This window comes from Simochromis diagramma, unplaced genomic scaffold, assembly GCF_900408965.1.
Source record: "Simochromis diagramma unplaced genomic scaffold, fSimDia1.1 OVJJ01000596.1, whole genome shotgun sequence".
In the NCBI taxonomy this organism is placed as follows: domain Eukaryota; kingdom Metazoa; phylum Chordata; class Actinopteri; order Cichliformes; family Cichlidae; genus Simochromis; species Simochromis diagramma.
In genome coordinates, this window is record NW_024387245.1 from 5,640,503 (window position 1) to 5,653,819 (window position 13,317).

General features: G+C 40.4%; 1 protein-coding gene across 5 annotated transcripts in view; it reads right to left on the reverse strand.

The window, feature by feature from the left end:
* Nucleotides 1-845: 845 nt before the first annotated feature.
* The window catches only part of LOC120713970 (netrin-G2), a 77,027-nt gene continuing 64,555 nt past the window's right edge, over nucleotides 846-13,317 (reverse strand). For all 5 annotated transcript variants that reach the window (XM_039999943.1, XM_039999944.1, XM_039999941.1 and 2 more), the window contains 3 exons: nucleotides 8,821-8,988; nucleotides 4,908-5,042; nucleotides 846-3,785 (listed from right to left, as the gene is read on the reverse strand). In XM_039999943.1, the coding sequence (XP_039855877.1) occupies nucleotides 3,562-3,785; nucleotides 4,908-5,042; nucleotides 8,821-8,988 (527 nt within the window). In that variant the 3' untranslated portion in view covers nucleotides 846-3,561. The remainder of the gene's footprint in view (nucleotides 3,786-4,907; nucleotides 5,043-8,820; nucleotides 8,989-13,317) is intronic.

Here is a 13,317-nt window from a genome sequence, read left to right on the forward strand (position 1 = left end):
CTATAATTACCTATTATTAGAAAGAGAGACTTTTAAACATGATAGCAACAAAACTCAGACTGTAAAGAAGTAACATCATTACCTAGCCTATCAACTCTAACAGGTGCAGAAATCAGCTTGGTGGAGCAGATGGACCAAGTTGAACTAGTATTTTTATTTCCCTGTATACAGTATACTGACTGTTAAGTCTGTTACACATTGCTCAAGACTTCTAATTCAGCTGTGATGTTTTTTTTTTTGATATTATATGAATACATTTTAATTTTAATTAAGGTGTAGGATTGTTTTTCTGAGCTTACAGAACACCCCTGCTACTAACTTATGACAGTGCTTTAGATTATGATTTATTACCTTAGATTAAAGTGTACACAAAGCAATGTATTAAAAATTAGCTCAAACGTAATCATCTATAGCCGTAATAATAACCCAAATAACACTGATGGGGAATCATTTTCTGGAGAATGAGAACTTTTACATTTGATATTTAAAGTTTGCTAGTAATACACAGGAGTCATGTGTTTTCGTAGTGTAGTGTTGCTACTTTTACTAAGGGAACAGTTCTTGAAAAGTCCTCCACCATTGCTCATTGTCATCTAATGGTAAATATTTGATGGTAAGCATGGAGGTAATAACCTTTTTCAGCCAGGCCAGGAAGGAGTGCAGATAATACTCAAAACTGTCAGGACATATAAAAGACTAGAAGTCATTTATCACATAATCATAAATCTGGATGTTTTGTCTCATCATTAGTGTGTTAAATGTGTGTAGTCAGGGGATGTCTTCTCTCATTAGCTCTCTACAAAAGTCACTGCATGGAACTTATATATATATAGTAAATGTGTGTGTTTTTTTTTTAAATTCCTGTAAACCAATTAAACCATTAAAACCATCTGGTAAAACTGTGTATTTCCCTTTCAGCCATAACAGCGCTGGTCGGGTGGGATATGGGTACAGGAGCTCTGGGGAAGTCTGGCACCAGGACATTGGCAGTGGATCCTTCGGGTCCTGTGGGATACAAGTGAAGCCTCGATGGATTAATCTTTTACCAGCACATCCCACGGATACTTGACTGGAATGGGAAGTTGGCAATGCGTTGATGAGAGTGCTTCTACTGTGGGAGCCCACAGCAACAACCTTTTGGTGGGTGGTCAGAAACAGAAATGCCATAAGCCAGTGTGTCCCAACATAACATTGTGTTGCAACCAGATGATCAGTATTATTCAATGTCGTGGCCTATGTATTATTTTACAATGGCTTGCTATTTCCTTGCGCTTCAAACATGCCTAATAAGCCAACCTAACTACCTTCTCTCTGTAACCTTTCTGTGTATTTTCAGTATGAAGCTGATATATATATTCTTAATAAATCAAATCTGCTTATTTCCAAAATGTAAAAGTATTTCTTTAATTTAAAATACCGTGCGCTGTCTTTACAGTCCTGAACTTCACGAAGTAACTTAGTAAGGTCATGCACTTCTTTGTCGTTTCAAATCACCGACCTTATTATCAACCAGACTTAATGACGTTTTCCTTGTTCACAAGGTGGATATTTGTACTGCGTCTAGTACACTCAGTCAATAATGCATTTTTTTCTCAGCATGACTATTACCTGGTCTTTGATCCACAATGAAACGTGGGCTTACATCATTTCTCAGTGTTCTACATTCATAAACTATTCCTTCCCAAGTCTCAGTTCTTGACACCGTTCAGGCTCTGAGGGGATGAGCCCTACACACAGAATAGCTAATACAGCTACCAGCAGCTAAGACAGAGGGGAGTAATACCAGAATCCCCGTCTTGTCATTTCTCACAGGCTTAGTCCCGCTTTCATCTTTGATGTACACTGTATCCTAATGAAATGCAGCATTCATGTATCTTGATCCACTTTGTACTTCGACTGACTCAGCAATGGGATAAGTGTAATTAAACTGTAGTTTTGCATAAAATAGAAGCTTTAAAGACATTTTCGCATGAACGTCTCGTAGCCTTGAAAGTAGAGAAGAGTGAAAGATCTGGCGTCAGGGTCAGTCCCTTGGTCACTCAGGGCTGACGTGAATCACCGTGTTTATACTGTGGAAAAGATTTTTAATTAGCCCCTTATTTTCACTGCATCTGCAAGTGGCATTTCCAGATATAAAAACTCTTTTGCAACTTTTATCAGAATAAAATAATTTATATTCTCTTGACAGGAAACAGTTCTTTGTGATTGTCAGACAGACTGTCGGCGGATAAATCGGAATAATCCGTTCGCAGTAATAAGCATTCAACACTATGTCCAAAGAGAATAAATAGATAAACTGAATGACTTGCAATGATGCCATTTTTCTTTCTTTCTTTTTTTTTTTTTTGGTAACACCCCCTCTCCGCCTGCTACCCCCCCCCCCCCCCCCCCCCCTGAAAAAGAAGATGATTAATAGCAAGTAACTGTGGACACCAACTGAATGAAAAAAAGTACAATCAAGAAGGCAAATTAACAGTCATATTTACTGCAAGGTTTAGACTCAGTGTAATAAAATGCTCTTTTTGGAATAGATGTAAATGTATTTCTTTTTTTTTTATAATTTATTGTAACTCCAAACAAAAATAATTTCTACAAAAAATATTCAAATAATGTCATATAATATCGATACGTGGTTCATATCTTTTCTCTCTCTTTTAGACTTCTGATTAGTTAAATTCTTCTTCCTGAATACTGTGTGAAGATTAAATCTCGCTAAGTGTGGCAACAATCACTCATTCCTATAACAACCATAATAGTGACTAATGTATTATAATTCATAACCCCCTGGATATTATATAATATGTATAATCTCAGCAACTGCTAGTGGGCACATTAGATACAATGACTGAAGATATATATTTTTTTTTTTTAGAAAAAAAAATGCAGCAGGAATAGAATAAATGTAAAATCAAGTCTCAGATTAAGAGAAAAAAATGAAACCTGGTTAATATACTACGTAGGCCTCAGCAATAGGATCAAACAAGCGCCTCTCCGCTCGACCCTTGTCAACATGCCTTGTCCTCACTCTGAGCCCGACCGCACGCCCTCGACGTCAGTTGCAAGTGAGATCCGCAAGTCAACCGAGAAAGAGAAGAAATTTAAAAAAAGAAAAGAAAAGTCTTGTGATTACAACAGCCATTCCCTTTGATGTGAAACAGTGGTGATTAAGTTTTTGTCTATGCTTTTTGGTTTGATGCACATTGCTCCAGCTTAGGAATAAAGGGAACAGTGGTTGGTATGATTTTTCTTCCCCCCCCTGCATCTTTTTTCTGTGAGGTTGCTCATATTTATTCTCTGTTTGTCCTTCGCACACCTGAGTGTACACCCAGTGCCATTACAGTCCTGTGAAGTGCGCATGTGTGTTTGAAACGGGAACGGGAGTCGAGTAGTGATCGGTGAGCGTGTGCGCTTTTAAGAGTGCTGCAGTGTTGGGTCCATTACAGGGACGACCCCTTCCCATTTTGGGTCACCCGTCGCCTCACAAATACGCTCATATACACATGTTTTAGGTGTGAGGCAGGGGGGTGGGCGGAGTTGGGGGGTGGGGAGGATTTTCGTGGCTCAATGGGGCGTTAATGTGGCCAGCAGGTAGGTTAGCAGAGTGCCGAGCAGCAGGGTGGCCGTGGAAGGGTGCGGCAAAGAAGCGCCGCTGCAGTCCTTGCCCGCCTCACAGCGCGAATGTTGGCACAGTACCCCCTTGAACTCTGGAGGACAGATGCACTTCAGGTTCTGGTAGCACGTTCCTCCGTTCTGGCACAGGAGCATCTCCTCGTCACAAACGTTAGCTGCAGAAAAGAAAAGAAAGGCGAGAATAGAAAGTGCAGCATAGGGAGGAAGTGGCGTAGAGGATGGAGGGTGAAGGATTTGCAGAGGTAAGGTGAACGGGAGAGATGAGTTGTGAATAAAGAGCATGCGGGGAAGTGACAGAATGACAGGCGGTAAAAGGATAGTGGGGGAGTAAAGAGCACAAAGACGAAGGAAAGATGTATGGCAAAGAGGGAGACAGGTGGGGGATGATAGAAGGGGCAATGTTAGACAAAACATGATAGGAAACAGAAACGGGGAGGAGGAGAGGAATCCAGGGCAGAAAGAACAAAGTAGAAAAGAAAGAGCAGGAAGGAAAGAGCCAAGATAAATTCTCCAGTCTTTGCCTCGGGGACTACAACAGGTAACACCTGCCTTTTTTTTTCTTTCGTTATTGCAGCCCTTTTCTTTGACTGTTTTTCTTGAGCATGCACTTTTTCAGGGTGAGGTCAGAATCACTGTATCAAATCCAGCAGAAAATACACAACATGTGTTTTATTTGTTCAGGAGTCTTTTGGAAGAATGAGCATCGTCGGGAATCATAGGTACTTGGGTAACTGTACCACATAACATACTTGACCTAAAAATGTTCTGAGGGGAAACGGGATCCAGCTTCCGTGACAAGAAGTAATTACATGTGCTAACATTTTTTTACTACACCAAAGATAATTGGTTCTGTTGCCTGGGAGTATCTGGAGTAAGATGTCACGGCTAAAACAAACTGCACGGCCTTTTAGTGCGGCATTTTCCATATTTTAATAAAAAACTCACAGACAGATGCATTTGTTTTTGTGTGTGTGTGTGTGTGTGTGCGCGCGTGTGTGTGTGGGTAGTTGGGTCTACTTGAGACTGAGGCCAATGGCTCGATGGTAGATGGCATAAGGAAGGCGTTTCCCCATAATAGGGTTAAGGTGCGACAGGGTCATCAATTAAATAAGAGGCTGATGTCACTAATGAGCTACGTGATCTATTCCTCTGTGAGAACGGACAACATCCAGAGCTGCACGAGCTAAATGGATGGTGCACTTGCAAAGGCCCTGGAAAGACGTTTCCTCAACTCGAAATTTTTTTAAACCACCAAAAGTCAGTATCCCCATACTCACAGTAACAGCCTTGCTTCCAGTAGTATCCTGGCAGACAGTCGTCACATTTGGACCCCGTGGCCCCGTCTTTACACTGACAGAAACCTGTGCCGTTACACCGGTCATGAACAGAGCCCATCTGGTTGCAGTTGCACTCTGGAAGAAGAGAAGGGTGGAGAAGAAGAACAGAACGAGTTAGTTATAAATGCTTGCCTCTTTTCATTTTTTGTCTGTTTTTTGGGTGGGGGCGGGGTTAATCTAGACTTGAAATGAGTTTGGCTCAAAATCTGCACATTTGTATTCAGACCACTGAGTTGTGTTTGATGTTCAACATCTTCAGAGCTCTGGTTCTGTGCATGTGAGGTGGAGTTTCTCTAAAGGCGTCCAAGCGTTGAAGACATTCAGGGCTGAATTTGAGGCAATTTTTCAGCCAGAAATATATTAGTGTTTAGCCTGCAGTGTATCACCTTGTTGAACATTCAGTGTACTTTTTTCTTTACTTTCTTTTTTCATGCAAAACTCCATGATTATGTGATCAATGTAGTCCTGTCTGGGCTACCAAACTGTTATGATTTCAAAGGCATCTCACAGGTAACATTTATTCTAAAACAGCAGAGCACAAATTTTCAAGGTCTAGAGGTTATAGAGTTTTTCAGCAAATTCACTGACATGTGGCAGAATGAACAATACCTGTCTTTGCAAAGACTTTTCTGATTTGTCTCCAAATTCAATGCATATGCTAACATGCACAGTATATAATTATGAGTATAGAAGGAAAAAACAGAGTTTGTACGATTCTAATGAGACTAAATGTCAACATTTGGTACAACCGCCTTTACTCTCTAAATAGCCTGAGCTCTCTCAGGCAGCTTTCCTGTACTTTCTTAGTAGTAGTCTTCAGGAATAGTTCTCCAGGCTTCTTGAAGGACATTCAAAGCTCTTCTTTGGATGTTCGCTGTACTTTTTTTGTGTTCATAATTCCAGCAATTTTGACAAGACCCTCAACATCACTGGCTGAAAAGCAGCCTCAAACCAGGACAGGTCCTCCACTGTGTTTCGCAGGTTGCTGTAGACACTCACTGTTACACCTCTCTTCTCTCCTCTCAATGGTTCTTGTGTAATTACACATGCCTCAGCTTTTTCTCCCTGTTTCTCTTCCTTAAGAATGGCTTCTTAACAGCTTCCACTGAGACCATTTCTGATGAGGCTTCATTGAACAGTAGATGGATGAACTGAGGGGCCAGATGTAGCTCTCAGGTCCTGCGTCAGGTCTTTACTGGATCCCCACCCCCCCACTTGTTAGAGACAAGATTTTCAGATATTGTTCATCTGTTATAGATCGTTTTTTTAGGCCTGGCCAGTTTCCTCAATTTTTTTTTAAAGACACACTGCATACCATGCTGAAAAATGCCAAGTGTTCATCTATTTGCATAATTTTTTAAAAATTATTTTTGGCATTATTTGTAGATTTAACTAAAGTAATGGGAGCAAATGATGGGGTTTTGTGACAGGCTGCTAGTAACAAAGTGCCTAAACATACAATTTAAAATGGTTTCTTTTGGTTCTTTGCTAATTTTTTTGTGTGTAGACACTACACTGGTTCTTCCCTTGAATTAGGTGACTTTTTAAATGCTCGAATGGGTGAGAAAACCTGGAGAACTAGTGCTGAAGACAACTTTAAGAAATACAAGAATGTCTGGCTCCTTGAAAGCAAAATATCAAGAACTGAAGGATGGCACAAGACCCTTGCAGGTAAGCATTTTTCAACAACTTTAGAAGCCTTCTTAAAGTGTGAGTTTTTAACGCGGGTAGCATGGTAGTGTGGTGGTTAGCACCACTGCCTCATAGCTAAAAGGTCCTGGGTTCGAATCTACAGGCCACAGCTGTGATCCAGCTTCCTCCCATAGTTCAAAGACATGCACATTAGGTTAACTGGTAATTGTAAATTGCCTATAGCTGTTGTGTCTCTCTCCCTCTGTGGGATAGACTGGCAATCTGTCCAGGGTGTAGCCCACCTCTCGCCCTATGACAGCTGGGCTCCAGTCCAGTTATGACCCTGAATTAGATGAACCGAAGAAGATGGATGGATCCCAATGCCATTATCAGGTAGTTTTTAAATTGGGTTACAAACTGCCTGTGCTGGAGAAACAGCTGCAAAGTCACAAAAATACTCCATATACACAGTGTGCTGTGAAGTCTCCCCTGCCTGCTGTAGTTTGGTTAAAACACTCTCAGTTCATTTGTCTATTTAGTGCATTTCACTTGAGCTGATGTGAGAGCTGTCAGTCAGTGCACAGGCGCCCTATATTAATATGTATAGACTAAACATAATACTATTTTTTCTTAATAAATTGCTTTATTTCCACTAGTCATTAGGATTCCAAATCCATATATCCTTGAATAATATTGAGATCAGTGACAGCTGGCAGCAGATAAAAGGTTCACAAACTGCAGAGCTGCGTATTTAGGATACATTTGTCAGTGAGTTGATGATGAACTGATGATTCTATCATAATTTGATGTAAGTCAATAGCTTGTCTTTTGAGAAAACCCGAGATCGCCTTTAGTAATTTATTATGAAATTTAGCATTAAAAATTAATAGAAGTGGGAAAAAGTCTGAGATTAAGACAACCACAGCGCTGTGGTTGGCATTCCTGTGTTTGTGGGTCATGTGCATCAGTATTGGTTGACGTATGGGAGCTTTTATCTGTGAATGTGTGTGGGGAGACTGAGTGCAAACACATTTGTATTTTACAGTGTTTGGCTTCTTGCTCTAGAGATGCTAGTTTGAACTGATTTCTGTTGCCACACTTGGTGTGCCAGTGTGCTGGCAGATAAGCTAATGGGACCTTATTTGTGCTGACTCCAATGCCTGGCCCTGTGTGTGCCCTGACCGCAGTGAGTTTACCCTCCAACCCCCTGCAGTCCACCTAGAGATGGATCCAAATCAACACCAGATTTTCCGCTCCACAGCTATGCAAACAGAGTGACGTCTTATCAGGACGTGCCCTTAATGTGACTGACTTTAAAACAAACACACATTATCCTGCATATCACTGCAAATAACAATACAAAACTATTCTTTTTTTACAGTACAGTTATAAAATAATCCTACAGTTTCTGTTCTTCATTGTTTTGGCTTTGCATGGTAGAACAGAAGACATGATATGAGTTTAAAGAGTTGGCTTCTAGCTTAAAGGATGCCTGAGGGTGTTCGCATTAGTACTGGCTGAACAGTGTCTGACTTCTTTTATTCAAACTGTAGTCCGCCAAGCTTTAAGATAGTAGCGAAAAAGCCCTTAGAAACTCACAAAGCTTTGATTTCCAAGCAATAAAAACTTCTTGAGTGGCCACATCAGTCACCTGTGTATACTGTTCCACTTACTTAAGACCGCACTGAAAGGCAAGAAAGCCCTGAAACAAGCAGAGATTTCATCACAAGTAGTCGTATCATCCTTTGCTTTGTTTGTTCCTATCAATTAGAGTGGCTTTAAGATTTTGTTAGAACTGTATGTTCCCTGCAGTTTGAGAATAAGTGTCTAAAACAAGGCTATTTCTTCACTTTTTCTCTGATATGGATGTAAACGCACACGGCTTGAATCTGACAGCACTATAATCCCGTAATTATCGTGCCCTATCTAAATTCAAAGCAAACATAGGCAAATATGTTTTATAAAAGTGCCGCTGAAAAAACATTTGCATTAAACACTACGCGTTAAAATTTGCTGCTACACCACCAAGTGTTGGTAACTTTGTTTTTAACTTAAGATGCATCATCTTGTTGTTTGAAAATTTAAAAGCGCCTAATGGATCTTCTTACCTGTTTCACTGTCAGTCACACACACACACACATATATCCACTGCTGTCGTACCGATGCGCTCAGGATCCCCACCCCCCCTCCACATATTCTCCCCGTTTCCCAGCAGACTCACCGATGCAGACGCTCTCATCATCCAGTTCGGCAGAGGCGTTGCGGTAGAATCCCAGTCTGCAGTGTTGGCAGTTCTGGCCCCTGGTGTTGTGCTTGCAGCTGACGCATGTGACGATGTTCAGGTAGTCGATGTAGCTGCAGCGATTGGAGTGGCCGTAGCACTCGCAGTCTGAAAGAAAAAGTGGCGGATTTCAAATTTCTTCTCAGGTGTAGGAAAAAAAAAGATTCATGAATGAAATGGGATAGAGGGTGGGGGGTGTTGCAGTCTTGGAGGTGTTTTTGGGTGACACAAGGAAATGATAAATGAGCTGAGCTTATATAAAATGTCTGAAAGTTTTACTTTTAGATGTCAGTGGAGAAACAAATGATGCCGTGTGTGTTTTATGGCTTCCCTTTCTCACTCTATATTGGTTCAATAAAGACAGACCACTCCCTCTCCATTACTACACTCACAGGTTTGCTGAGTCTGCTTCACTGCGCTGCACTGATTACTGATGGGAATTGCACTATCCTGGCTATGGGTGTGTGTGTGAGTGTGCACGTGTTTGTGGCTATGTGTGCAGCTGTGTGAATACAAGCATGGTAATTGTCTCTGGGAATTTAATTGTGTTACAGAATGAGCAGATTATAAGCTGTAGAATAGTAACTAAGGGAATTAGTTTGAGGTGAGTGGTACAGTGAGTGTTTGGAGACTGCGCTTGACAATATGAAAATGGTCTGACCCTGGTTAGGCTGATGGAAAACTGGCCTTTGTTCACGCCTCGGCAATGAGTCAATCTGAATAATATTGGAGCATGTGTAAAATACCAAAAAGTCGTTGTAGGAACAGTAAACTTTGTTTCTTTATTTTTAAAATGTGATGATTTTTTTTTTAATTTGAGCGCAGCAATGTGTAAATTCCCACCAAGGTCAGGTTTGCCCTGTGTTGCATCAGGTCTTCTATCAACAAAACTCAGTTTAGGAACTCGGTGGATCAAAATGTTGACGATGCAAATTGATACCGAATTCAGCTGCTCAGCAGTTCAGGGCTTCCTTTATAACATGCATATAATTTTTTTTGTTTTAATGAGTGAAGGGTTTGGACTGAAGACAGGCCAGTTTAGCACCTGAACTTTTCAAAGCCATATTGTTGGAGTATATAAAAGCTTTAGTTTGCCGCTGTCTTATGCCTTAGTCACACACTTTCTTTCTGGACAAGTTCAACCTCATTTTGATTACTTTGGTTGCTAGCATCTTGCTACAGTCACCCACTGTTTGAATGTAAGATGCCGACTGGTCCCAAGCAGTAGCGGTTTTTGATATGGGCGACACGGGCGGTTGCCCAGGGCGGCAACACGGGCATTGGCAAAAAAAATAAAAATAAAAAATTGCTCGTACTCATGCTGCCCCGACATCAACCAGCGCATATTGGGAATGGCATAAGCACCGATCGGTTTTCTATCGCCCATTTGCTGGGAGTAAGGGCGCCCTTTGTTTGCGAGGTGCGCCTGCTGCTTGCGGCGCAGGCAGGAGAGGATTCTCTGGCTAGCTGGAGCAGCATCTAATAACCAACAATATTATGATACAGACTCATAATTTGCACTGATGTTTTTTCAAAATTCTATACGCAAAAAGTGAGCGCGAGAGCCCTCGGTGCGCCTGCTTGCTGCTGAAGTCAAAGTAAACTTGATTGTCATCTCCGCTACATACAGTCCAGTATATATTGTTTTATCTTGTTTTTGTTTTAATATTGGGCTGTTTTTATTTTATGTTTTATGTGTTTTATTTATTTATTTTGCTGTTTTCTGTTTTCCTATTGTTTTAACTTATTTTCTGTACAGCACTTTGTTCCTGTGCTGGGTATTTTAAGGTGCTTTATAAATAAAATTGGATTGGATTGGATATAGAGAGACGAGACGACGAGGCTGCAGTTACAGCAGTGCAAGTGAACAAACAATAAATATAAGAACAGTAAGAAAATAAATATACACTTTAGGAAGTAAAGGGATCAATAACAATTTAAAATTTATAATTTACAGTTTGATGATTTAAAGTCTCACACACAACCCGTCGAAAGGGGAAGGGGGCAGCTGCTTCCAAATAGAGCACATTTCATTTATAATGCTGTAAATCCAAGCCCATTATGTATTCATGATTTGAATCCTGGGTTGTGTGAAATCCCAGAAATAAACCCTTGACAAAGCGAATCTGTGAACTAAGGTGTAGGTGTGTTAGGTTATGTTGTGGTGATCCTCGGGTTGGGGGATTTGTGTTCATACTGGAGTGCAAAATGAAAACCAATGGAAGATGGACAAGAAAAGTTCAAAGCCATCAGGTCCTCAGTTTAGAAAAAAGGGAAAAGAAGAGGAGGAGAAACGAGCAAAAGATACAGGTAAGCAGATGTGTCACTGGATAATGGCAGGTCATCCTGAAACAATCAGAATCAGAATACTTTATTAATCCCTAAGGAAATAACGTGGGTTACAGTTGCTCCAAAAAGAAATGGTAAAAATAGCATCAGTAACAGACTAAACTCCAAACAATATATTATGTTACAGATTTTAATATTAATTAGTCAGTGTCAGTTGTTGATTTGTCCTGTTCTCATTGTATGACGAATTATGGCTGTTTGCATACTATGCATACTCTCTCTCTCTCTTTATATATATGTGTGTGTGTGTGTGTGTGTGTTTCTCTGGTGAATTTCGACAACAGTTTTATGTTAATGTACAATCCTTAATATGTTTTATGTGTGTGGGGGGTGGGGGGGTGGGGGCAGAGGGAGTGTTAGCCCGGGGCGCCAAACAGGCTGGTCCCAATCACACTCGGGCAGGAGCAAAACTTAATAATGTGCAAGTGAGTAATTGTTGAGTGTTTGCAGAGGAGTTGCAAGGTTTTCAGTGCAGCACCATGTAGCTCTTTGTAACCAGTTTTACTTTGCAACAACAGTCCCACAACCACTTGCTAACTACTTGGGGAACTACTCATTACAGTACTTTCGCTGTTACCCAGTAAAGGACTTGAAACATACTGTCACTGTAATTACCAGGTAACTACTGAGGAAACATATAAGACCTTTCTTTTAGTGTTTATGTACGAGCACAAGACAAAAAGACAAAGCAAAGATGAAAACTGGCACAAAGAGACCTTAAAATGATTGCCATGGTGATTCTACTGTAGAAATGGAGGCAATAACGCTAAAAGCCTGACTGCTCATCACTGTCTTTGTTTCTTGTTAAGGTTCAGGGTCTGGCTGCTGGGCTTGGGTCAAAATGCACTCAACTTTAACATCAATCTGAGTTTTCTGCCAGCTTTGCATTAGGACCCTGTCTGATACTTCTCAGCATATTCCATTTGTTTCTATCCTTCATGCAGTTTGCACTTCAGCAGTAATTATAAAAGTAATGCTGATCTCTCCAATGCTCAAAAGTTACACACCTCAATGCCAAATTTCCTGCATGTGAACAGAAATTGGGAACAAAACACAAGTTTGTTTGTGCTTTTTTTTTTGTCTTTCCATGTTCCCGGCGTGCAGATAACTTAAGAACCTTTACAACCTGAGTAACAACATAATGTACAACAATCACTGAATTATGTACAGTAACTTGTTACATTACTGCATTACCCAACACTGTAGTAATCAGGTAGTTGACAACTTCTTTCTTTATTTAAATAATCAGGACCTTGCAAAATGTCTGGCTGGCAACAAAGCTTTTATGTTGTTCAGCAATAACTGTGTCCTCACAGGTGTGCAAGTTACCTACCTGCACTACCAGCAGAAAGGTGCTGTCTACAGATTTCAGATCTCTTAATTAAACTTCGAGTTAAGTTTTTTTGTTTTGAATTTGTGTAATTTTTCTAATTGTTCTTCTTAAAAAGTCATATGTTTATATCAATGTGGACACCAGGACAAGCTGTGCATAAATGTGCAGATGCCGTTTCCTCCTTCATTATTCTATATTGTAAATATAAATCAATATAACAAAAAATGTTGTGAGTATTTTTGGTCCTACACTCCAGCCCAGCTTCCTCCTCTTTTCACTGTTGGTTTTTCCATTCACACTGTTTTAAATTCCCTTTTATAAAGTGCTGCGTAATCAGAGATCTTAATTAAAATTTCTCTTTGTAATTCATGAATTATTCGAGTGGATTTGATTTCAGGTTTTTACTCCCTTTGCTTGTACGCTTGATAAGTTAAGACTTGTTACAAGTTTTGCACCCTAAAACCAAAACGAAGAAAAAAAGTGATAATGTGGAGAATGGTTTAAGATCTCTGGATAATTTTTCCACAGAGAGAGAAAAAAAAAAAGCCGGTTATAACCTAGTGTAGGATCTGTGTTGTGCAGAAGGGTGTAAGAGAGGAGAGGTTTCTCGACAGTCTCTTTACGATTATCTTGGCTGAGACTCGTACCTAATTAAGGTTTTATTAAGCTTCAGAAGTTGGCTGCAGTGGTGTGCTGCAAGGCATCACTGTCCTCTAAAGAGGCGTTTACCAGGCATGTTTATGCAAATACACATT